Consider the following 26,205-nt stretch of genomic DNA (forward strand, 5'->3'; position numbering starts at 1 on the left):
GATGCACAATGGATAGTGCAGCAGCAAGTCCTATGTACTGTGTACATCAAGAACACTTGTATTATATGAGGGGAAAATAGGTTACTAATGTTTTAAAAGTACACTTGCATTTCAATTATTTGCAAAGATCTAGCTAGCACTGGGAAACAAGCATTGCTCCACACAAATGATTTTTTCCTCATCAGGGGATACATAAGCTCAATTTCCGGCCATTTTGGTAATACCAGTGCCCCAAACATGCATCTGGGAATCACATCACACCATTGTTATGAAATTCTACAAATAATTTATTATTTTCATTTTAACATTGCAAAGGTCCTAATTTCCTAAGATTTTTAAACACCCTTAAGAACCAAACTGCCAGTACATACCGGCTGTAAAACTACAATCTGTTGTCTGTGGATTCACATTTCCTTGTATCATTTAAGAGTTCTTTGAAGGGACCTTCATGGTAACCTACACAGGAAAAGAGCAATAAGTAAACACAGTAAAGTGAAATTTTTTAATGTTTTCCAATCTCTCATACAGTATATGGAAAGGTTAAGAAGTGTCAACTTACACATACAAAGAAAAGTATCTCTGAGTCACCAGCCTCTGTTGAGTGACTCACAATCAAAAGGTTCATTGGAAAAAATAGCAACCAATACTTACTGTTTTCACTTCCAAGAAGGGTAAGAGACCATATTCACCCCTGAAAAAGAAACACACACACACACAGGTCATGGTGGAACAATGTTATTAAATGAATGGTTACATGGAGAGGAGCCTTTTACAACAACTTCAGATTGACTGCTAGATTCTCCTTACTTGTGCTTATTTTTAGGGGGGTGGAACAAAGGGAGAAGTCAAGCTTGCATCAAAAGTGACTCCATTCCTTGTATAATTATATTCATAACAAGTAAATGAACTTTAAATTACAATTAAGTCAGCAACAAATGGCGTTAAAGACAAATGTATAAACCATTCTTCGAAGAACTCCACAAATACCTAAACTTAATTAATCTCTGAGAGTACAAGAAGTGATTAAAATATATCATTATTAACTTCCCTGCTCAGTGTACATATTGGTTGATTCTGGTGGTGCAATTGCACTTCAAAATACTTTTGATCCACAATTCCTAATTATAAGCTCTGAACAGATTTTAAGGAAAAGCTTCAGCTTGATGTTGAGGAGATATTTTACTTCTAGTCAGAGTTGCGTCTACATAAGCAAAGATTGTAATTACCATTCTCGGCCAAAGCCAGACATCTTGAATCCTCCAAAGGGGGCTTGAGGCCCCCCACAATCATAACAGTTGACCCTGAAAAAATATATATATATCAGAAGTTCATGGAAACAAACCTTTTTACTGCTTTGACCCCTTAGAGTGACTAGCATCTTATTTCTCCTTACAATATCACCCTGAGTCAAACATTAAGGTTATGAGAATAAAGGGAATGACCACCAACTGAAGAAGCTCTTGAACCCTTTGACCACTTAGAGTGACTAGCATCTAATTTCTCCTTACAATATCACCCTGAGTCAAACATTAAGGTCGGGAGAATAAAGGAAATGATCACCAACTGAAGAAGCTCTTGAACCCTTTGACCCCTTAGAGTGACTAGCATCTAATTTCTCCTTACAATATCACCCTGAGTCAAACATTAAGGTCGGGAGAATAAAGGAAATGATCACCAACTGAAGAAGCTCTTGAACCCTTTGACCCCTTAGAGTGACTAACATCTTATTTCTCCTTACAATATCACCCTGAGTCAAACATTAAGTCATGAGAATAAAGGAAATGATCACCAACTGAAGAAGCTCTTGAACCCTTTAACCCCTTGGAGTGACTAACATCTTATTTCTCCTTACAATATCAGCCTGAGTCAAACATTAAGTCATGAGAATAAAGGAAATGATCACCAACTGAAGAAGCTCTTGAACCCTTTGACCCCTTAGAGTGACTAACATCTTATTTCTCCTTACAATATCACCCTTGAATCAAACATTAAGGTCATGAGAATAAAGGAAATGATCACCAACTGAAGAAGCTCTTGAACCCTTTGACCTCTAAGAGTGACCAGCATCTAATTTCTCCTTACAATATCACCCTGAGTCAAACATTAAGGTCGGGAGAATAAAGGAAATGATCACCAACTGAAGAAGCTCTTGAACCCTTTGACCCCTTAGAGTGACTAGCATCTTATTTCTCCTTACAATATCACCCTGAGTCAAACATTAAGTCATGAGAATAAAGGAAATGATCACCAACTGAAGAAGCTCTTGAACCCTTTGACCCCTTAGAGTGACTAGCATCTTATTTCTCCTTACAATATCAGCCTGAGTCAAACATTAAGTCATGAGAATAAAGGAAATGATCACCAACTGAAGAAGCTCTTGAACCCTTTGACCCCTTAGAGTGACTAACATCTTATTTCTCCTTACAATATCACCCTGAGTCAAACATTAAGGTCGGGAGAATAAAGGAAATGATCACCAACTGAAGAAGCTCTTGAACCCTTTGACCCCTTAGAGTAACTAGCATCTAATTTCTCCTTACAGTATCATCCCTGAATCAAACATTAAGGTCATGAGAATAAAGAAAAAGTTATATCACTAACTAAAGAAGCTGCTGATTGTTAAACAAGTTCTCCTTGTCAGCACCTTAGGAAATGTATGAATAACTGTGTGCAGAATATATATATTGATGTTGGGGTTGAAGGGGTCAACCATTGTACACTGTACATGAGTTGATATCAAGCAAACCACAACTGTGTACTCATCTGGTTAAGTTACTGCTAATGAAACAAGGTTCTCGTTCAACCAAACTCCTGAACCAAACAAATCTTTCCAAAACATAGACAAGTATGTGTTGTACATAAAGTTTTACCCATGCTCCCTCACTATACCAATCTTGCACAACACAAAAAACAAACAAGACAGTGAATCTATTGGAACTGGCATCTTAAATGAGGAAACAAGGAGCTCGTGAAAGTTCAAGGAAAGGTTTAGAGAGAGGTCAGAACAAGGTTCATTGTAAAAGAAGGGAAGGAGTGAGGGGGAGGACTGGGTGCTAAAAAAATAAAAACACCAACCAAATGCACAAGGGTTATAAGAAGAAACTGGAAACATTGAACATACAAAATAAAGTGATTATATGTCAACCAAATGTCAGTCAACTGCTATCCAACACAGCATGAAGGCCTGGGGCTAATTAAGTAATTCCCCTTGGAATCTGAACCACGATCTATGGCCAAAATCAAGTGTAATAAATTACAGAGCACCATAATCAGACAAGAAACATGTGGTATAATACATTATTAACCATTACTACCATTATTGACACCCAACAAAAACAAATTTAACACATCTACAAGATACATTAATTGTCGTAAAATACATGTACAACCATAACATTTCATTTCCTCACCAAACTGTTCCAGCTTGTAAGCTGTGAGAAAGTGTTGTTGCTTTGTCTATATCTTTGGTAAATACAGCAGCAGCCAGGCCATAGGTTGTGTTGTTTGCCCTTTCAATTACCTCATTTACATCACTGAATTTGATGATCTGCTGTACTGGACCAAATATCTAAGATACCAATAGTACACAATTAAAGCTACATTAAATGTCAAATTCACTTCAACTTAAATTGACAAAACTTGCATTGTTGGAAACCAAGATTATCACAACATAATTTCTAATTTAGTCAAAGATGGAATATAATATGAAAGTAGTATTGAATAAATACCTCTTCTTTGGCAATCCTCATGTGATCTTTAACATCTGAGAAGACTGTAGGTTGTATAAAATATCCTTTGTCTCCATGTCGAGCACCTCCACACTCAAGCTTTGCTCCTTCCTTTTTTCCACTTGCAATCAGATCAAGGATTTTATCAAACTGTTCTTTATCAATCTAAAATGGAATAATATAATTTTGTGTATACTAAAATTCCTACCTAACAAAATGCCATTTTGCCTGTTGGTAATAAATTTGCACTATATTCAAGAAAATAAATAAATGGGATATTTATTAATAATATTTGCTTCTTTTTGGCCATTTTGTGAATAGTTAATAGTGAGGAAGGGACCAGCTGCAAGGCTGAGATTTCCATAAAAGAATGGATAACATTTTGGAATAATTTCTATTTCCAGTACATAAGCTTATGCAAAAAAACAAAGACACCCCTCTCTTGAAAAGATATCTCCCTGAATTAGACACTTGGTTGTGTTATCAATATCTGGAGTTGGGATTCTTCAGTCCTTGAAACATTCCAAGAAACAAACTTCCACAAGTCACATGCACCTCCAGTGCTATCAAGATATTTCAATAGTTTGGGCAGCCATTTCTTCTGGACAATTCTTTTTAAAGACACGCAGGATAGTCAGCTTTGAAACTTGTAATATGACTTTCCCCTAAGTATCCTACTTTTTTCCATTGGCTACCAAATTCGAATTCTTTATAAGGCAGCCATTTTCTAATTAGAGTATTTTAGGTCTCCAAACACTGACAATTAAGAAATTGAACTTGGAGCATTGCAGACACATAACAGCTTTGTTCCTTGGATGTTCCTTCAACCCAGCCCCCAGAACAATGATCTCTTTGTATGGGCTGGGGAGGGATAATTACCAAGTAGCAATGATGTCTGTTTTAAAAGAACTACAAGCCTATCACAGATGAAATTGAACTTGCAGCATTGCAGACACATAACAGCTTTGTTCCTTGGATATTCCTTCCACCTCCTTGTATGAACTGGGGAGGGGTAATTCCCAAGAAGCAATGATGTCCTTTTTAAAAGAGCTGTATGAGTATCACAGAAGTGACACCATCTAACAAGTACGTCAAAAGAAGAAGTAATCCCACACCTGTGGTCCTTGTTGGATTTCATCATCAAAAGGATCACCAACTGTGCGGTTTTGAGCTCTTTCCACACTCTTTTTTACAAACTCATCATAAATGGTGTCTTGCACAAAAGTGCGACTGCCAGCACTGCAGCACTGTCCTTGGTTAAAGAACAGTGCAGAGTGTGCCTGCTCCACTGCAACATCAATACTTTCAGTATCAGCAAAAACTATATTTGGACTCTTTCCCCCAAGTTCCAGTGTTACACGCTTTAAATTGGAGTTTGCAGCAGCTGCTTGTATTAACCTTCCAACCTTGATTAAAAAAAGGAAGGAAAAGATTTAGTGGTGTGCAAAGTAAATAATTAGATGTTACTTAACAATCATGGTGAGGTCAAGCTGACAATATCACATTCACAAGGCCAGAGGTAATAAAGACAATAACTCCAGGGTTCACTACGGAAATAACTTTAAGTTAATGTTTAAAATGGTTCTGATCATCCTGATTGTTTTTCAAATTTTTTTAAATGTATTGTTGTGACCTTTCCTGCATTTATGGAATTGATGATAAACTTTAAAAGAAATCAGTTGGCACTTATACCCTGGTGCACACACAATTACAGACTTTGTTTCATTTTTATTGTTCAATTGCAGGCGCACACTCTTTAGTTAATTTGAACAATTTAAATTTTAAAAAACATAGTATGTTTGGTTGCGCATACAGAAATAACATGGTTTTGGGAATTTTTGAGTCAAATTGCACTTGTATTGTTCCTTCGGCATTCAAACAGGTTTATGGATTGTACAGATTTTACCCCATTTTGAGGGATGTCTGGAAAACCATCAGAACATGCAACTCTTGATTACCTCTGTTGATCCTGTGAATGAAACTTTGTTGATGTCCATGTGTTCAGAAATTGCTGCTCCTGCTGTTGGACCATAACCAGAGATGATATTCACAACACCAGGAGGAAATCCTGCCTAAAATAGTGTTGAAAATCAAATAGCGTCAATTGAAAATATAAATATTGTAGATATTTTCTGCCAACATCATCTGTCTTAAGAGGCAAAGAAAATACTTGTCTAGTTATGTCCAAGCAAGGACAAATTTACAAGCATCTATTTTTTTTTTTGCCAAATAGAGGCTATCTTGAGTTTATAAGCCTTCAAATATTTTTTGCATGACACACATCAAAATGTTCACCAGCTGCCAACTGGCACAACTTTAGGTATCAACAAGTTATTCTATTCTTGTAAAACAAAGCAATTTTCAGAAGAAGGTTTAAGTCAGACATGCTGTTGTAAAATTTGGGAATATGGCTAGGTATGATCAAAGCATTTCTTTTGTTAGTGATTGCATGTTCACTATTATTAAGTAAACCCAACTTAGTTTATTGTGGGAACACAAAATCTAGCAAACATATGCACAATGACAAAGACATAAGTTTGTGCATTATCCTCTGTCTGATGAACTCTCTAGTTCCTCCCAGTAAATTGCACCTCACGATTTTCTATGATGGCTCCTACATGGGTAAAAGAGTTTTTACAAGCCCTGCTTATGTTCCCTCTGAATGAACACTGTTGACCCAAATTATCCCTTAAGTGTCTGGCTTCTCCTTTCTCTTTACAGTATCACCCTTAAATCCAATAAAGAAAATGATCACCAGGTTATGAAACTACTGATTGTCAAACAAATTCTCCTAGTCAGTAACACATGAAATGTAAGGAGAACAGTATGAAGAATGTGAAAACCATATTTAGGGGGCAAAGGGTTGATCAACACAATCTTCTGACTATGATCATATCCATAATCATTATTATGATAGTGGTGTGGCTTGTAGGAATCAAGCCTTACCAATAGTTGCTGTCTGCTGTAAACAATCTACTACATACCCTCTTAAACTTACCTCTTTAAACAAGGAACCCACATACAGCGCTGTTAAGGGAGTCTGTTCAGCTGGTTTAACTATTACAACATTGCCACAAGCCAGAGCTGCAGAAAGCTTTAAACATGCTATATTAAGAGGGAAATTCCATGGTACAATAGCTCCAACCACACCCACAGGTTCATGTCTGGTGTACACAAAGTAAGGATCATCTGCATATATAGGAAAAAATAAATGAAGCCAATGGATGAGGCTGGTTTCACTTGTCTGCAACACTGTAACTACTTGCTTACATGTCCCAATGCAGTAAGGTATTCACTGCTACTAACTGCTTTTTATCACTGACAAATTTAATTCAAAAGGTACCAACATGTTACACTATACTCTTCACTTACAGAATGTTCTTCTCACAACAGGGCCATTTTACAGTTGTGTACTTACTTTCCAAGCCTTTGATTTGGAGTGAGGTTGAAGATGACCTTCTTGTGATATAGACCAGTACCTATTTAGTATTATAACAAACTAATTTACATTTGAAAGGCAGCAAGGTTTGTATCATGACAAGGTCACCCTTAGCCTCACTTCTGTTCAAAGGCTTGGCAACCAAGCATGCAACTGTAAACTGGACTATTCAAACACCTTCACCAAAAAACTCAGGTAATTGCACAAATTTATCAGCTGGCCCTAAAGTATTACCTAGATGTAACATCAAATTACATGTACCATAACTTATCAATATGGAAATGTTTATAGCTTTGATGAGAGAGACCTACTAAGTTTTAGAGGGTAAAAAGATTGCACCGTATATATAATAATATTCTTGTCTGAATGGTAGCCGTAAAGGGTAGTATTTATGGCTTTGCAGTAGCATGCTATACTAAAACAAGGGCATACAAGTTAGGAAGCAAAATTTATCATATATAGTTTTAATAGTTTTTTCCACCTACTCACTAACCAGAAGATATAGTCTTTCCTGTTATCTTATCAGCCCATCCAGCATAGTATCTGAAGCATTTTACAGTAAATTCCATGTCATCTACTGAATCGGCAAATAATTTTCCACTGTCAATTGTCTCCAGGGACTATAAATGAATGAATAAAAAATTCAAAATGCATCAGTCATTTCAATTTTAAACAAATTACTGAAAAGTGACATCCAGTCATCCAATCATACTGTACAATGTAGTCTTATTATCTCTGTCAAATCTTAAAGGGACAGGAATTAATGCTTCACAGGATAAGATATCCACCATAAGACTACTTAGTAGTAAATCCCTCACAAATGAGTAATAACTAAATTATCTGAGTGCCTCTCTCCACCAAAGGGTGTAAATGACTACCAACAAACTCCGAGGGAAAGTTGAAAAATACTGGGTGATAGTTTCTTGGTAACAAATAAGCATTCAATCAAAGATAAGTGTAACTGTACTCTCAGTTGGCTCACTCTATTGAAACTGAGCTAGGCTCCAATGCTCATGGATACAACCCCTTGAGCCTTTACATTCTAACATCAATACATATATTCTCCATACTGTTCACCACACATTTCCTACAGTCCTGGCAAGGAGGATTTGTTTAACAATAAAGTACTTCTTTAGTTCTAAGGTGATCATTTCCTTCATTCTCATGATCTAAATGTTTAATTCAGAGCTGACTGTGTAAGGATAAATTAGAGGTTAAGTACTCTTAGGGGTAAAGAAGGCTTAATTTATAAAAAAAGACTATTCATGTATCACAATGACAGATGCTGCTCAGCGATATTATGTTACTTACAGCAAGATAGTCCAAGTCTCTCTCAATGAGGTCTGCCATTTTGTATAAGAGTTGGTCTCTCTTGGAAGCATCCATGATCCTCCAAGGACTGCCCAATTTAAAAGCTTCAGTGGCAGCTTTGACTGCTTTATCAATATCAGCCTGAAACAGTTACATATGGCAAGGATATACCCACTGTACACCTTGAAATACAAGATGTAACCCAAGAATCTATTATGAAAATTAGATTCCATACTCATGTCACTTTTCATTTGAATCCCAGATTCAGGGCAATGAAAAAAGATTTCAATGTAAAATAAAACATTCAATTATATATTAGTAAAGTTGAGCTTGTTCCTTAGCTCCAAAGTTATGGATTCTTAATTTCCTCTTAAGGCTGAACATTTCCTAGTACAGAATTCAAGAGGATTTGGTGTTATATCAACTGGAGATAACACCCTTAGCTGAAAATATTTATAATCTTGTCACCTGTTTGCAAGATAAGGTAAAAATTGTAACCATAAGTGGCATTAGTGATACAATGTAAGTAGATTTAATTAGACTAAGTATAATTATAGTGTAATCAAGTAGCATATAACATAATAACTCAATGTAATGTACAGTAATGTAATTTAAAGTATCAGACTGAGTGCAATAATAGTGTATAAAAAATATAGATGTTTAGAAAAAAAATGAAGTTGTGGAGAATGCAAACTAGCAATAAGCACATTTTCAATTTTACAGGATCAAAGTTGGCAGTTTTGCCCACTCTCTTAGCCAATTAGGACACATAATTTGATTTCTCCTATCAATTCAGCAAGCCATGCATTCCGTAAAAAGGGATCTATTTGAGACTTGCTTCAATTCTGCCTCCAGCATGGTTTTCTAAGGAACTTATAGCAACATCTGTATGCTTATAAGCTTACTTTGTCACCCTCAGCCACCTCACATATCTTTTCCTCTGTCACTGGATTGAGAGTCGGAAAGGTTTTCCCACTGACTGAGTCCACATACTCATTATTGATAAAAAGCTGTAAGAAAAACAAAACAAAGTATCTAGTCAATTACACTACCACCCCATGAAAATGATAATCATTTCCAAAATAAACTTTTCTATGTTTTCTTATTTAGCCTTTGCTCAAACATATTCAACACATCCATACCCCCTAACCCTACCATTCCCCACCTTGACATCCCCTCTCTCCCCCACTAAAAAAAATCCCAACTCAAAATACGTAGTACTCGCTTGTAAATCATAAAACTCAAAACAAACTCTCAAGGTTCTTTCAATGCCCTTCAAAACTGAATTTTAAAATAAATTTTTCCTGAACACTTTAGAAAACAGTGTCCAAAAGATTCTCCTTGACATTCTTAATCCTTTAACTCCCATGAGTGACCAAGACAGAATTTCTCCTTACAATTTTGATACAATACCAAGCAGACACGTGATGAGAATAAAGAACAATCTTAATTAAGGGATAATTAGTTGATCCAATACCAAATTCTCCATACTAATATCACGAGAATTATATGGCAGACAGTGAGGAGAATTGCTAGTGAGATCTTGGGAGGTAAAGGGTTGTGCATGAATTATTGAATAAATCAAAACAATCGCCTATTTCATTAGGGTACTTAGGTAGTGCGGTCTAAAATTCAAAATTGTCTTCGATGTCAACAAATTGTTGACTGTTAACCACGTGGAAACTTCTTCCACTGCTTATTGACCTAGGAAAAACGCTATTTGCATGCTACTGTAATTGCTATTTGAATATGGTCTTGAAAATGTCTTTGAGGAGTCATCACTCCTAAAAGTACGAGATAAAGTAGTAAGATGCATATCTTTCTCGCCACCGCAAATCTTAGATATTTATTCTCATACGGAGAAAGGTTGGCATAAGTTAAATCTTTGCAAGATAATTTTTTGATGTTTTCCAGGTTTTGAGACGACAAAATCTTTAACGATATATCGGCGCAAAAACCTCACTTATGCTCTGATCTACCTTTTTGAACTTGATTTCTGGATTCCTTATGGGTTTAGGCATCTTTCTTCTCGCTAAAGTATCCAGCGAGCTCTCGCAGACGCTTCCTCAGGTTAAGCGTTAAGTTGCAGTTAGACGTAACGACGGGCATGCGCACGGTGATCACTTTCGGCCAGCTGATGGGTAAGTTTCCCGCGCAAAATTTTAAAGGAAACGGCTGTACGTCATGCAAAAAATGCGAAAAATATTAAAACGTTCTTAGGAATCTGTTAAAGGAAGCAAAAGTGGAGAAATGGAAAACTTGAGACTTCCAAAATTCAAACCTTTTTAAGTATGGTTTTTTTTTGTGCTTTATCAAAAAAGTTATACCTTAATATGCTATCACAAAATGTAAAATCTGGAACCGAAAATGCGGTAAGATAAGTATTTTTGATTGAATAATACCCAGTAATAAACAACAAACTACCGCCTTCTATAATTCTGCTCCCGCTTCCCGCCCCCGTTCTCCCGCTTCCTGCCCTCCCCCACCCCCCCGAACCCCTCCACAGCGCTTTAACCAACAGAGGAAGGCAGCTGGGATCTAGTCATTATGCGAGTTCTCGCAACATACCCGTGAACAATGAGAACACATTAGAGAAAATATGTATTAATCAATTACTTGATTTATACACTAGGGAAAGTACAAACAATGCAAGGGATAGATTTTCGCAGGTAGATCATCCTTTCTGTACAAATGACTGAGCATGCTCAGATAGTGGTTTTGCGTGCCCTTAAAAGTGACAAACAGCAGAAATCTGAAAAGGGCAATATGCTCAAGGGGCAACTGGTCATTTTGCCGACATCAGTAGTCTACTCGCCAACAAAAGATTTGTTGGAAAAAGGAAACAGTGTCAAATAACACGTTTAACAACAAGTATGAAAAGAAAGACGGAGTTGAGAGAGCAAAAAAACAGAATGAAAAAAAGAACATTATCCTTACTATAAATCTTTTATTATATCAGGTGTGACTCTGGAAAGTACAAAAATAATTTAAAACTATTCTTAAGCATAATTGATCCCTCTGTCAGATGATGATCAAATCTGTTATGACTCCAATTCTCTTTTTCCTTGTTTACACAGTAATTTAGAATTTTTCTAATTTTCATCTGTTGAGTCCATCTGACGGCAGCTATGAATTCTTGGATGGTACTTTCATTGTAACCTATAAGAAAAAAAAAAGACATCAAGGTGAACATAATCACGGTTCTAAACTACCCTAAGTATTCTTCAGTAACCAGTCATTTATCTGTTAGGGAGGGGGGGAAGGGTCTGAAGGATTTTGGGGGATCACATGGTTTTGAGGCAAAATGGAGATGGGGGGGGGGGGTGTCAGTTGTCACTGACAGAGGTAAGAGGGGGACTATAGAAAATCAACCACCAATGAGAAGGGATCATAAGAATAAGACAGAGCCTTATGTGGGGATCAGGTAAATGTTATTGTGACACAACCAAAATCCTCTGACCCCATCACGGTCCAATGCTTCACCACTTGGCTACATAGAACCCTATCATGCTTTTTTCATGTCACGTCTAAACCAACCTCTCGACCATAGTTTAAAAAAACATTTAAAAAAATTCCTGGGAAAGGTTTTGATAAATTGGAGTGGAATTTAGACAGTTCTAAGGACCGGTTTGATTCTTTAGTTTAGATTCACATTTTTGTGTTCTTTGCTCAAGACAAAACAATTAAGTACCATCTTTCTTTATTTAACAACCACCCTCAAAATTAACCCTTTAACTCCCATCAGTGACCATGACAGAACTTCTCCTTACATATCAATACAATATCAAGTTGTCAAGTTATGAGAATAAAAAATTAGGGTATAATTAATTCTCAAATTCTCTGAACTACCATCATAAGAATTGTATGGCAGATAGTACGGAAAATTACTGATAAGATCTAGGGAGTGAGAGAATTTTCCACCAAGGATTCTTCCCCTTTTGCTATAAAATTACTAAGATATTGCTTTTTTATAGTGCAGCTCACCGTTTTCACTTCTAGGTAGGGCAGGAGACCATATTCACCCCTGCAAAAGTTTAAGATAGTGAAATAAAAATTTAACAAATTTAATAACCACCACTCAGCTGAGCAGGCATTCACAAGCACAAGCTCCAGTGTGAGGTCAAGACTATACAGCAAATTAATATTCAGTCCAAGGGGAAGGAGCTCAGAACCCCTATTACTTTATAGTCTATTCCGTGCCAATTAGAGACCCCATCTTAACTCTATTGAGAATGCAAACCCATAATGGTCAAATTAAGCAGTTGTGAAAATTCAATCCAGTGGCACTTCCTCCATTAGCTCATTATTAGGAAGAACCCTCCCTCCCAAACTCCGTCTTTAGTTCTGAGAGGTTTGAAGCAGTTGTTTTAAGCATTTTCCTGCCACATCCAACTTTAGATTTTTCCTTTTACTGATCTAAGGTGCCTGAAATGAGGGCCCATGGTTGAGTTGGTGAGAGCTGCCACCCATTGGAGGCTGGCTGGACATAGGGAAAGTCCTCAGAAACCCTGGGCACCCCCTTTCCAATCTAGCTAGGCAGCAGGTTACTCGAGGTGACCTACCCACCAACCTCAATGCCAGTTGAGAACTTTTACTAACCATGCTACTGGATATGGAACAAAAGACCTACTATAACTTGCCTCACCCCCATAATGAGGTTATGTGGCTTAGTTAGTAGGAGTCTGGGAGACAATAGATTGAACCCCATTAAAGCTTTAATTTTTAAAGGTTCTTTTTATTTTATTGCATTCTATTTGTGAGGATAATTTCATCATCTGTTATCACACAAAGGTCAAACAAAGATTGTGTCTCATATTTTGTTAAATTACTTCTGCTAATTACCATTCTCTGCCAAATCCAGACATTTTGAAGCCTCCAAAAGGAGCTTGTGGGGCCCCACATTCATAGCAGTTGACCCTGAATTGAAACCAAAAAAACAACAACAACAACAAAATAATAAATAATAAATTAAGTATCATTTAAAGTATGTATTTCTGAAATAAAATGGGGGATCTATTATTATTTGTGTCGATTCTTAGGTAACAAATCATTCATCTTTACTAACCAAACTGTTCCAGCTTGTAAGCTGTGAGAAATTGTTGTTGCTTTGTCTATATCTTTGGTAAACACTGCTGCAGCCAGACCATATGTGGTTTTATTTGCCCTCTCAATAACTTCATTTATATCACTGAATTTGATGATCTGTTGTACAGGACCAAATATCTAGAAAGGAAATGTCAGTTGATCAAATAAGTCAACAATTTCTCTTCTCTCCTTTGCCAGATTTGCTGTAGGTTAAAATTTATCTTAGTTAAGCAGATTCATATCTAAACCATTTACAGTCTTCCTTTTTCTTAGATTGATCATCATAATCTGTTATAAATTATAAAATTCAAACCCCAGCCTATTAAAAAGTGGAATTAACAACATTAACTATACTTGCTATTTTTATCCATGCTCATTTTGAAAACCCTTACACTATGCAGCTTTGCTAAGTTTAAATTGGACATGAGTGCACTAATTAAAGGTCCAAATTAGTTTCATCATTCCACAAGTTGGTGCTGTAAAGTTAACAACCTCTTCTTTGGCAATCCTCATGTGATCTTTAACATCTGAGAAGACTGTGGGTTGTATAAAATATCCTTTGTCTCCATGTCGAGCACCCCCACACTCAAGCTTTGCTCCTTCTTTTTTTCCACTCTCAATCAGATCAAGGATTTTATTGAACTGTTCTCCATCAACCTAAACAAAGCCTACCTTTAGTGAATGATAGCAGAATGTGAATAACACAGTACACCTAAGTGTTGATAATTAATTCCAAGTACAGCTGTGATGTTTTCAAAGCCAAATTCCAGATGATTAAAATAAAAGATAACATTCGACCTTTAACCTCTTCAAGTTAATAGCATCTTAGTTCTCTCATGATTATCAATACTAAATAAAACAGAAAGGATATATGAGAATACAGGGTATGACTTCCTAATCAAAAAGCTTTTGATTGTTAAACAAATTCTCCTTGTCAGTATCATTGGAAATGTATATAACAGTATGGAGAATATGCATATTGATATTAGCATGTATAAAGGTACATCTACATAAGAAGAGAATTAACTTAAAGTCCACATGACTGACCAAATTTACAAGCATTGTGCTAAACACTTTTATCCCCTGGACTGACAAAAAAGGAATTTCTCCCTAGAGTATCTATACATCGTCAGGTACAACAAGAGGCTTAAATTCCTAATAGGTCTCCCCATAGCACAAGCACGTTTAAATGTTTTTTGCACCAATTAGTTCTTTTTGTGTATTACATATGAGCACAAGTTTATATCCTAACTATCAGGTATATTCTTCTGTCCTTTCTTCATTAAATTTCATTTACCTTTATGTTATCATAGTAAATTATATATATGTTATTTGCCGGCTGGGAGGTCCGTATGGTGAAAAACTGTGACCGAGGTCTTGAAAATACTGCCCGAGGCTGTAGGCCGAGGGCAGCATTTTCAAGACCGAGGTCACAGTTTTTCACCATACGGACCGACCCTTAGCCGGTAAATAACATATTTATTGTTTTTAAACTTGACGAAATTCTTTCCGAAAGAACCCGAATGACCTATGGCCGTAAATACGGCAAGATCTTCCATAAACTGAACAATTTTTGAGTGAGTAAATGGTAGTTAAAATAGAGGTGATGCAAATTTAAGAGAGATGCCTCAGCGAAACATTTTCATTTCCGTAACGATAAAGGTGATTTAAAAGGCTTCCAAACAAACTTTGAAACATTATTTTTACAAGTATCTGTCACAATCTGACACCTGTCAATTAGAGAGCGCGCAAGAAAAAAAAATCGTAGGAACATTTGAAAACCAACAGAACTAGTTTGGCAAGGACTGTCACGACAATGTTTTCTTAAAAATCAGTTAATGATCTAACGGAAAGTATTATTTACTCTCATCGACCATTCATTCATGTGCGAAGATTTACCTCTGTTCATTAAGTAAACGGCGAGGAAAGTAATTGTGAGTAAATTCATTTTTTTATTTTGAAGTTGTGGGAGTTTGCTCGTTTGTTTGCTGTAATGGCGTGTTTAACTCTGATCTTTCCTTCACAAAAACTAAATTCGAACGGCACACTCCAACGAGACACAAGGGAATTTAATGCAGCCTTTTCTTAATTCCTTCAATTTCTGTTGTGCAATTTAAGGTACAAATGTCCAAATTGAACGGAATTGGAAAGACTCACCAGGAGCGTATATTTGTTGTAGAACTTAAATTAAAACTTCGCTCGCTTTTTTTTACTATGAACAAATTGCTCGAGAAAATTCAGATATTCAATGAATGAAAGTTCCATTGTTCAGTTTAACTGTAACCAAATACCTCACGTTTCAACTTTCTGGGTACTTTTTGTGAACGATTAAAATTAATTGCAGACGGTTTTTAGGCCACTTGTCAACCAACGTAATGACACTATTGTTTATACAAATTCATTCTGAAACCAATATTTTTCTGTCAACCAAAGTGATTTGATAGAGAGAAAAGGGAGGATTCATAAGTTATTTATCGGCTTGAGGTAGTGACCGACGTGTTTGCTTAAAAATACTGCCCAGCCAGAAAACGAGGTATATTTATGAAAAATGACAACGAAAGTTGGGATGTACTCGGCGACTCACGAAAGCGTTACCGTGGCCCGTGGGCAGAGATAGGAAAATACTGACCGGGTAAAGAACCAATCAGATTGCAAGATTCGTTACCGTGCCCTCTAAAAAACAATAATGTTATTTATAGTACACTTTCTTATGAATTTCAGAGATCATTGGTTAAGAAATCAAATTCTTTATATCTACTGATTTGCTTGCTACAACAGCAATACGAAGAAAGAAAAATCTCAACTAGAAGAAATTGTGTGATTTGGAAACAATATCTCGTGTGTAAAATTATGGGAAATGTATGGCAGACACTAAGATGAACTGACATTTGTATCTTAAGGATGAAAAGGTTATAAAACCTACACACCTGTGGTCCTTGCTCAATCACATCATCAAATGGATCCCCAACTGAACGTTTTTTAGCTCTTTCCACACTCTTTTTCACAAACTCATCATAAACAGTGTCTTGCACAAAAGTGCGGCTGCCAGCACTGCAGCACTGTCCTTGGTTAAAGAACAATGCTGAGTGTGCCTGTTCCACTGCATAATCCACATCACTATCAGCAAAAACTATATTTGGGCTCTTTCCTCCAAGTTCCAGTGTCACACGCTTTAAGTTGGACTTTGCTGCAGCAGCTTGTATAATCCTTCCCACCTAAAGAGAGGCAAAAGTTACATGCACAGCTCAGTCCTGCTGTTAGGACTGTTGAATATATATTTCACTTCTACATGCACTAACTTTATAAAGGACAGGAGCCACAAACTAAAACACTAGAAGAATCATTTCATAATTATTCATTATTTATAATAAGATATAATTTTTGTGTTGAAAAATTATCAGCAGCTTGCACACCTCAGTTGATCCTGTAAATGAAACTTTGTTGACTTCCATATGTTCAGATATGGCCGCTCCTGCTGTTGGACCATAACCAGAGATGATATTCACAACACCCGGCGGAAACCCAGCCTCAGAGAAAACAAGTTAAGACAAAAAATCACAATCACGAGGTTCACTGACTTAAAAATTCACCCTAAAAGATAAATCAAGAACACAGTAAGAAGATAAAGTCATCTTCTTTCACATCTCATTAACTGTTTACACCTTAACATAAGTGCAAATATTCTCCATACTGTTCTCTGTACTGTGTCAAATAACTGACTAAGAGAATTTGTTTAACTGTCCAGAGCTCCTTTAGTTGGCAATAATTTCAACTGTTCTCATGACCTTAATGTTTGATTTAGTGGTGATACTGTAAGGAGAAATAAGATGCTGGTCACTCTAAGGGGTCAAAGGGTTCAAGAGCTTCTTCAGTTGGTGATCATTTCCTTTATTCTCATGACCTTAATGTGTGATTCAGGGGTGATATTGTAAGGAGAAATTAGATGCTAGTCACTCTAAGGGGTCAAAGGGTTCAAGAGCTTCTTCAGTTGGTGATCATTTCCTTTATTCTCATGACCCTAATGTTTGATTTAGTGGTGATACTTTAAGGAGAAATTAGTCTCTAGTCACTCTTGCACTCTAGTTAGGGTACCAAAAAATTAGAATGCTTTGCTTGTTGGTTACTGTCCTGGCAGTTGAATAACTTTGCTGCTGTTGACCTATAAGCAGACTAGTTGTTCCTAAAACTTAAATGTTCAAAATAAAATGCACTGCTTCTACCTACACAGCAGGGGATTGAAGCTCACCTCTTTAAACAATGACCCCACATAGAGTGCTGTTAATGGAGTTTGCTCAGCTGGTTTAAGTACAACAACATTGCCACAAGCCAGAGCGGGAGCAAGCTTCAAGCAAGCCATGTTAAGAGGGAAATTCCATGGTACAATAGCTCCAACCACACCCACAGGTTCATGTCTGGTGTACACAAAGTAAGGACCATCTGCCCGTAAAAGTTCAAGTTACTACCCAGAAGTCATTTCAGAGTGGCAGAAAAAATATATTTATGTTTTTACATGAGAGTCTTACTATACCACAAACACACATTGCTGCCAGAGTCTATGCATGCCAATAGGGTTATCAGACTTAGCTTTAACCTACTCTATAGGGAAGCACAACTGACTTTTAATCAGCTTTTTCTGTCTTCAAGATGCTAAATACATATAATGGCATTCGAAAAGAGAGGGTCCCACAGTTTGGTAAAATCATATTTTAAAACAAGTTTGTTTGAAGTCAACTTAAAAGAAAAAGAGCCAAGAAAAACTGTTCCATTCACACAACTCCTAAGAACTAAATACTCACCAGAAGAGATGGTCTTTCCTGTTATCTTATCAGCCCACCCAGCATAGTATCTGAAGCACTTCACAGTTAGATCCATGTCATCTACTGAATCAGTGAATAATTTTCCACTATTTCTTGTTTCCAGGGACTTATTATGAATGAAACAACTTTGTCAGTAGAAGAACAGGAAAATACAAATACAAAATAATACTTTGTAATCCACATTATGGTTTTGAACATGTGTTACATAGAATTATGTACAATCAAATGGATATATCTTTTTCAGGGTATTTAAACACATGCATTTTACACACACTGCAATCCTGAGAGTGCAGAGTAAAGTTGAACAGTCTTCAACTTTTTTGTATGGGCCTGCATATTTGCACAAAAAAAGCAATGAATACAGTGCTTTCAATAAGATTTGAAGGCAGTAGCTACCTCGGTAAAGCACCTGCCGGAGAATAATGTGTAAAAAAATTTGAGTCAGTATGTTGTTGGAAAATCAGAATCTTTTCTTTTTGCTGGAAATATATGAAATGTATGCTGGAATATATCAGTGATAAGACAATATCAATCATTTTTATCAAAACTAGTTTATAAGGTAAAAGTCAATTGACTGAAAGAACTAACGAAGATCTTGAGGTGTTTTAGGTCGCACTTCATGAGTTTTACTGAAAGCTTCCAATTAAAGTATACCTGGCAATTCACAACAGAATATCTGCCGGAGCTCTGGCAGGTGCCAGGTCTTATTGAAAGTATTGTGAGTAGCATTGATTTTCACATGGCAGTGGAAATTGCTTAAGCATGTCTTCTTTATGCTTGTTTTATTACAGGAAACTTATGCAACACTGGAAATCTACCTTAAAAGGTATGGAGCCTCAAAGCACAGCAAAAACATACAGTATTGGGTTGTGCCTGCCTTAAGTTATAATAAAGCATGATTTCACTCACAGCTAGATAGTCCAGATCTCTCTCTATAAGATCAGCAACCTTGTACAGCAATTTTCCTCGCTGAGAAGCATCCATAGTCCTCCAAGGACTGCCAAGTTTAAAAGCTTCCATGGCTGCCTTGACTGCTTTGTCTACATCTGCCTGAAGCAAGAAAGATATTTCACTTTAAAATGCATCCAACAAAGTAATTGGCTACAGGTTGTAACATAACTAAAATCCAAATTCTCCTGACTAACTGATATGGAATTATACATAAGCAGCATCAAGTGATAATTACTTGTCAGATCTTGGGAGATGAAGAGATCAGAAGAGATAGGATAGCAAAGTTTTGCTGCATGACTATTTCAATACGTTCCCATCTCAAATGAATTGTCTCAACTGAATTGTCTCAACAGTACAGAGTAGCAGAGTAATGCTTTTTCAGGTGTATTTTTAGCATGATTATTGCTATTCAACAAATTAGAAGTGATTAACATCTGATTAACATCTGTGGCTCAGTGGTAAAGCATTGGAGCATGGAATCCGAAGGTCTGGGGTTTGATTCCTCATGGGGACTAAGAATTTTTTCTTTGTCCCACACTCAAGACAAGACAAAAAACCATCTTTCTTTACTTCTTTACCAAGCTCAAAACTTACCATCTCTCTTATTTCTATCTACAAACATTACACTATCGACATTGCTGACCCTAGCAGTATGCAGGATGTGTGTCATATGAACTTCATAATAGACCTTGCTCACTGTGGAGTCTCTGTGGCTCGGTGGTAGAGCATAAGAGCATGGAATCTGAAGGTCTGGGGTTCAATTCCTCATGGGGACTCAGAATTTTTTCTTTGTCCCATGCTTGCAACAAGACAGAAAATAACATCTTTCTTTATGTAACTTCTCCCTATAATATCCCTCACATTATCTGGCAAACAGGTAATGAGAATACTCAAACTTATCAGGTAGAAGTTGTTATCTTGACTTAACACCAAATTCTTGAAACTTATTTACAAGGAAATGCATATCAGCTGATAGGGGGAGTAACCAGCTCTTGGGAGTAAGAAGGTAAATGTATAATCATAAGTAAAAGACATAAAAATGTTTGACAAAAATGTATCTTTCATCAAGAAAATAAAGAAAAAATTAAATGAATATACATGTCTTTGAATCAATATGCTCCAGTACCTTCTCACCCTCTGCAACCTCACATATCTTTTCCTCTGTTACTGGATCAATAGTAGCAAAAGTTTTCTTGCTGACTGAGTCCACATATTCATCATTGATAAAAAGCTGTCAGTATATAAGAAAGAAGGCCATTGAAATGTCAGGTACTTTTTAGATAACAACATTACACACAACATTTATTAAAGTAAATTCAGCCTTAAATAAATGGGTGTGAAACAAATTCTATTCTGTTTGTCACAATCTCAAGGCCCAATTATGTTGTTCACTTACTACATATGCAACTTTCAAATTCATATCAGTCAGTCATAGTAAAAAAATTTAGCAGTTTGATATTGCTGTCAATAATGTTTGTAACATACTTGAATTTTTTGAGCAATTTTCAACCATGTTCAGTGATAATCAACAATTTATTCTTGTTTTAATTTTTCGAGTTCATTCCTGGAATTTTGGAACTCAGGTGTATTTTTAGTGATCAGATGATCTGTAGAGTATGGCAGGTGTACCCCTGAATCCTTCTTCTTAACCCTTAACTCCCTGAGGTGATTAATGTGTAACTTCTCCCTACATTAACCTTACATCATCCAACAAACAGGTAATGAGAATACTCAAACTTATCAGGAAGATGCTATCTCAATCTAAAACCAAATTCTTATAATTGATTTACAAGGAAATGTGTAAAAACTAGAGGGGAGAATAAACAATCAGATCTTGCAAGTTAAAGACTTAAAAGATGTACTAAAATAGGCACACACATGTGAATTCTTGACCTTAAGTCATATTGAATCTGGTGCATGAGACCAAAAATGGTTCTGTTATATTTCCCTGACTTGAAAATAAAAAGAGAAATGACCCTTGCACAGGGGGGAAGGTTAAAATAGTAAAATCCTTTGCTTGGAAACATGCTTTTTTATCCCTGTTGTGTGCATATATGAATTTATTTTCAAACTGATACAAGCAAAACACCTGTGAAACGGTAGTTTCCATCTACAACATTCTCAGCGCAATTTAACAGTTTCAATCTATTGTTTAACTTCCTTGTCTGAAGGTAGAGTATTCATACCAAGGTGTTGAATGTTAACACAATACGACTGGTCAGATTTGAATTACGCTCTTAAAAAGGACATACCCCACAAGCATGTAAGTAAAGAATTATTTCAAGACCCAATTAGAGAATTATTTTTTGAGGGTTGACAGGACTTCATGCGACTTTTTACCTACGACTGTTTGCCTTATCTTTCAAAACGTAAAGAAAACAAAAACCAATGCATATGAGATTCTCCTATCAGTTTATAAAGAATAAAGCTTCCAGATTTTATATAGGTTGAGTTCCATGGATTGTATGCATGGAAATTCGAACGTTTGGACCGAATGATCGATCAAGCCGTTACTTGCAAAAACTACACTCATATGAAAATTTTTTCAAAGGTTTAACATACCTTTGTGAACTTAATTTCTGGATTCCTTACAGCTTGAGGCATTTCGACCGTTTTGGGTGTTAGAAATTAGTTCGTACCTGTTAAAGAAATTTTATCAGCTGATAAGTTATAAAAAAAAAATCGGGTAGCTCATTTCTCAGCGGTTCCTTGGAAAGCGAAAGGATCTTCATATAAGTACACGAATCTGTAAACAGTCCACAAAAACGACAACCTCATTCTCAAGGCCTTTTCCCTTTCTTGAGCAAGGGAAAAGGCCATGGGAACGAGGTTGCAAAAACGAGAAACAGCTTTGAACGAATCCCTAACATCGCATTATCGCTTATATGAACTGTTTGGGAAAATTACGGCTACACGTTAGAATAGTCTCACCAGAGTGGCAGAAATGATCGAAAAACCACGAACGGGACAGAAAGTAATTTGCGAATTGGGTAAACGTATCGACAAAGCAACGTTTTTAACAACCTTGTAATGGTTGGTTTGACTGTCTTCTCGATTAAATAATTGCCATTCCATGGATTTTTTATTTTCATATTCACAAACCACAGCTGACATCCGAAACGTGAGGTCAGTTTCAAACGACCAAAAAAAAAGATCATCAAAAGCTGTGTCCACTTGTTAATAATGATAGACAAAAACGTGGTACGTTAACAATGAGTTAGCTGAACGTTCTACTACGAAAAGACAGGTGTAACAATCTGGCCTATGCAATCTTGACACGTGCGTTTACAAAGGCTCGAATGTTAACTTGGATTTCCCCTCAGCAGCATCGGTTTTAAGAAGTGTTTCAGATGGCGTCGTAAGCATGACTAGTGCTAAAGAATTCCAAGAATTTTGTTCGTGCTTTTCTGAAATACACTCGTTTTAGTGGTGGTTTATCTGGAGAAAAACCAATGCTATAGCTGATATGGACCCAAGTTCAGTCGCTCTAAATGGCCTTGCAGGAAGGCCTCTTCTTTTCTTCATTTCTTTCCCCACCTCTTTATATGGAGTAAATACCTGAAGAGGATCTTTCAGATGAATGTTAAATAACAAGGTTAGAGCACAACAATGGGAGCTACTTTCCCTTCTCTTGGGAGAACTGCATGTGTTTTTTAACGTCCCTTGCTAAGGCATCGGTCATTATTTAGGTACAGAGGGGTGAGGGAAAAATATATTGGAAAGATCTAACTTTTTATAACCCCCCTTCCCTCCCCTCCGGGACATTTAAATAGCAAGTGACCCCCTTCGCGATTTAATTTTTATGTGATGACCCCCCCTGTAACCTCATATCTCCTCTCATATACATAGTAATTGTTAAAATTCAGGTCACATAAATTTTCTACGAATAATAGCATTTACTTCCAAGTCAAATGTTTTCATTGGGCCAGCATTATTTCGTAAAATTTAGGTTGTGTACTGGAAAATGGCACTCCACTGAGAAAGACTAGTCTATAGTGACAAGTAAACACCTAATTGTACGGGAAAAAAATTTGTACCGTTTAACCCTTTAACTCCCACATCAAATTTGTAATTCTCCTTACTGTCAACCATACATTTCTTATAATGTTAGTTCAGAGGACTTGGTATTGGATCGACTTATTATCCCCAAATTGATATTTTTCTCTATTCTCGTCACTTATCTGGTTAATATTGTATTGACATTGTAAGGAGAAATTCTGTCTTGGTCACCCGTGGAAGTTAAAGGGTTGAACACAAGATGTAATTCATGGAGAACTTTTAAAAGCAAAGAAGCGGTTATCATACATGGTAGTTGACCTAAAAAGAAATCTTTTTAACCTTCGCCAAAAGAGCATCACATGGCAAAATCAAGGTTATCGATCAGATATGCTTCATGCTAATGCGTTGTGCTATTTTTAGCCGAGTCATTAAAAATAACCCTTCCAAAACGTGTAAAATCTGTTCCGTTTCGGGGCTCAGCTGTGACCCGTTAATATAAAGGTCTGAGATCCGTGGACTCACAAGTAATCCAATCGAAAGACAAAAAAGTAACCATTACAAGTTTCTCAATTGAGACCTTGAAACCTGACCTAAAAATGAACTTTTCCGTTATTGTTCTAATTTTATTGCGTTATTCCATTCACTCGGCCCGTGCTGGCCTCATCAGTGAGAACATGAAGGTATCAAAAACTGAGCATGATTTTCGTCCTGCGAGAGTCTGGAGCGGTCTACCTAAACGGCGATCAGAAATGGCGGGAAGAGCATCCTGGGATACCTCTAGTGTTGAAACATTCTTCGTTAAGAAACCTCTTATCATGGACAAGGCACTCAAGAACTCTTCACGTTTAGAAAATACAATAGAGGCCGAAGATTGTCCGCCAGGAATGCGGGCTTGTAAAAAGAAGATGATGATATCAAAGCAGATGCCAAGGACAGCTTTCAAAAGATCTAAGCAAAGTAAACGTCACCTGGTCAGAAGAGACACAAACCGCACGTGCCCAACAGGGGTCTGGTCATGTTCAGCTCAAAAGCAATTTAAAATTAAGACATGGCATGGCATTATGGACGAGGCGCCCAAGGACTCTTTTCGTTTAAGAGATTCAAGAAAGGCTGAAGATTGTCCGCCAGGAATGTGGGCTTGTAAAAAGAAGATGATAATATCAAAGCAGATGCTAAGGACAGTAAGTAAACGTCACGTGACCGAAAGAGATATCAAGCGCGCGTGCCCACCAGGAGTCTGGTCATGTTCAGCTAAAAAGCAATCTAAAATTCGACGTGCAGCGGGATCGTATCCCCCAATCTGGACACGGTATTCTGATAGTATTAGTTTTAGTTTTTAATCTTAAGAATTGATTATTTTCTATTGTGCCATGTATAAAAACTATTTTAAGAAAATAAAAAACTTAAGAAACAAAAAAGATGCGTTTTTCGCTTCAGTTCTCAAACTATCTCGCAATAGTCATGGCTGAGAAAAATATTGATACCAGGGTTAAGACGTGAGAGCGCTCCTACGTCGGTTGAAAGAAAAGCCATGTTTTCAATCTTCAGACAGATGGAAGGATCCTTCGCTAAACACTATTTGCCGGGTTTACATAAGAATATAATTCGTTTATCATTTTCCTTGCCTTGTTTGTGAATTCTTTGATTCAACTGCAATCTCATCGAGAAAAGTCAGTTTTTTAATTAAGAATTGATGAAATGTCCTGTAACTTTTTTTTTTTTTCGTTTCTTTATTCTTTTTCCGTTCTTAACTGCAGTTTCTCAAAGGAGGGGGAATTAGTCGTCGCCAATAGAGTATAAACGGGGGAAGGACCATAGAGAATTTATTGCCAATTGACTCCTAATGAGTCGGGATCATAGGAAAAAATACAGGGCCCTATGGAGGAATCACGTACATCTTATAGTGATTCAACCAAAATCCTCCGAGCCTCCCTACCCCTTCCCCCCCTACCCCACCCTTCCAAGGCAATAAATAATGACCCTTACCTTATTTTGTTTTTGTTCTTAACTGCATGCAGTTTCTTTCGATTTCTTACTTTCACTCCCTTTGTGCAGTTTCTGGAGCTAGCGGCTACAATCCTGAACAGAGCCGAAAAGCAACGATCAAGCAAAGACCAAAACACTCTTTCATTTCATTTACACCAACGAAACGAGATCGTAATTTTCTTCTACTCCGAGATGAATTAATAACAAATGCCACCAATCAAATCAGTACCATCCAGGAAATTATCTATTTAATTGTCTCTTTTTTACCTCTCATTTGATTACACTGCTCTTATTTGATCATTTGCATCAAATAAAATACGAAATTTGAGCTTTGTCCATCATCTGCTAGTCTTGTTTATTGTAGCAGAGCTGAATAAGGTTTTTACTTATTATTCTCGCTCCTTTTCCGGTCAGCTGAGTACATCTTGAGCTCTATGGATAATACTGACATTACTGTCTTCACATAGAAGGATTCGAGTATGACTTGAAACATTATATTCTAGATAGATAATTCAATGATTCTAGCAGAAAGACATGCACTAAGATGTTATGGATCCCACCGCTTATATCGGTGGTAAGTGAAAGTTTAAGTGAAGATAAATGTTTACATCCAGTAGGTTTGTAGTTTGTATTAGACTAGTTGTTCGTGCGGATCTTTATAACCCGAGACTGCAAGCATCGAGGTGGGAATAAATGGTCAAGACCAGGCCGGACGAAGACTGAAAAAAATTGTGTGATTTAATATGATTTACCTCTTTTGATTTGCTATCATTCAGGCGCCACCATATGCTAATTCTCAATTTACATTGACATTGCAGTACCGTGACTAAACGGATAAGTCTTAAATGTCAAAATGAAGTCGTTCGAAGCTGCCGTTTTCACCCTTTCA

General features: G+C 36.7%; 3 protein-coding genes across 3 annotated transcripts; 1 reads left to right on the forward strand and 2 right to left on the reverse strand.

Moving 5' to 3' along the window:
• Positions 1 to 269: 269 nt before the first annotated feature.
• On the reverse strand, positions 270 to 10,592 carry LOC113680782 (aldehyde dehydrogenase 1A1). The gene is made up of 12 exons (XM_089203858.1): positions 10,458 to 10,592; positions 9,384 to 9,488; positions 8,479 to 8,619; positions 7,661 to 7,787; positions 6,727 to 6,917; positions 5,687 to 5,800; positions 4,844 to 5,134; positions 3,729 to 3,893; positions 3,411 to 3,568; positions 1,227 to 1,301; positions 652 to 691; positions 270 to 456 (listed from the first exon to the last, which is right to left on the reverse strand). Exons 1-12 carry the CDS (start codon positions 10,497 to 10,499, stop codon positions 424 to 426), a joined length of 1,482 nt encoding a protein of 493 aa, XP_089059984.1. The 5' UTR covers positions 10,500 to 10,592; the 3' UTR covers positions 270 to 423.
• Positions 10,593 to 11,405: 813 nt separating this feature from the next.
• Positions 11,406 to 22,102, reverse strand: LOC113680780 (aldehyde dehydrogenase 1A1). The gene is made up of 12 exons (XM_027197827.2): positions 21,894 to 22,102; positions 20,458 to 20,562; positions 19,290 to 19,430; positions 18,360 to 18,486; positions 17,810 to 18,000; positions 16,977 to 17,090; positions 16,491 to 16,778; positions 14,056 to 14,220; positions 13,544 to 13,701; positions 13,321 to 13,395; positions 12,463 to 12,502; positions 11,406 to 11,637 (listed from the first exon to the last, which is right to left on the reverse strand). Exons 1-12 carry the CDS (start codon positions 21,933 to 21,935, stop codon positions 11,605 to 11,607), a joined length of 1,479 nt encoding a protein of 492 aa, XP_027053628.2. The 5' UTR covers positions 21,936 to 22,102; the 3' UTR covers positions 11,406 to 11,604.
• Positions 22,103 to 23,163: 1,061 nt separating this feature from the next.
• LOC149046694 (uncharacterized) lies at positions 23,164 to 25,509 on the forward strand. Its single transcript, XM_089203862.1, has one exon. The coding sequence runs from the start codon at positions 23,927 to 23,929 to the stop codon at positions 24,668 to 24,670; it is 744 nt and encodes a 247-aa protein (XP_089059988.1). The 5' UTR covers positions 23,164 to 23,926; the 3' UTR covers positions 24,671 to 25,509.
• The last annotated feature ends 696 nt before the right edge of the window (positions 25,510 to 26,205 follow it).

This window comes from Pocillopora damicornis, chromosome 4 (assembly GCF_964200805.1).
Source record: "Pocillopora damicornis chromosome 4, jaPocDami1.2, whole genome shotgun sequence".
NCBI lineage: Eukaryota > Metazoa > Cnidaria > Anthozoa > Scleractinia > Pocilloporidae > Pocillopora > Pocillopora damicornis.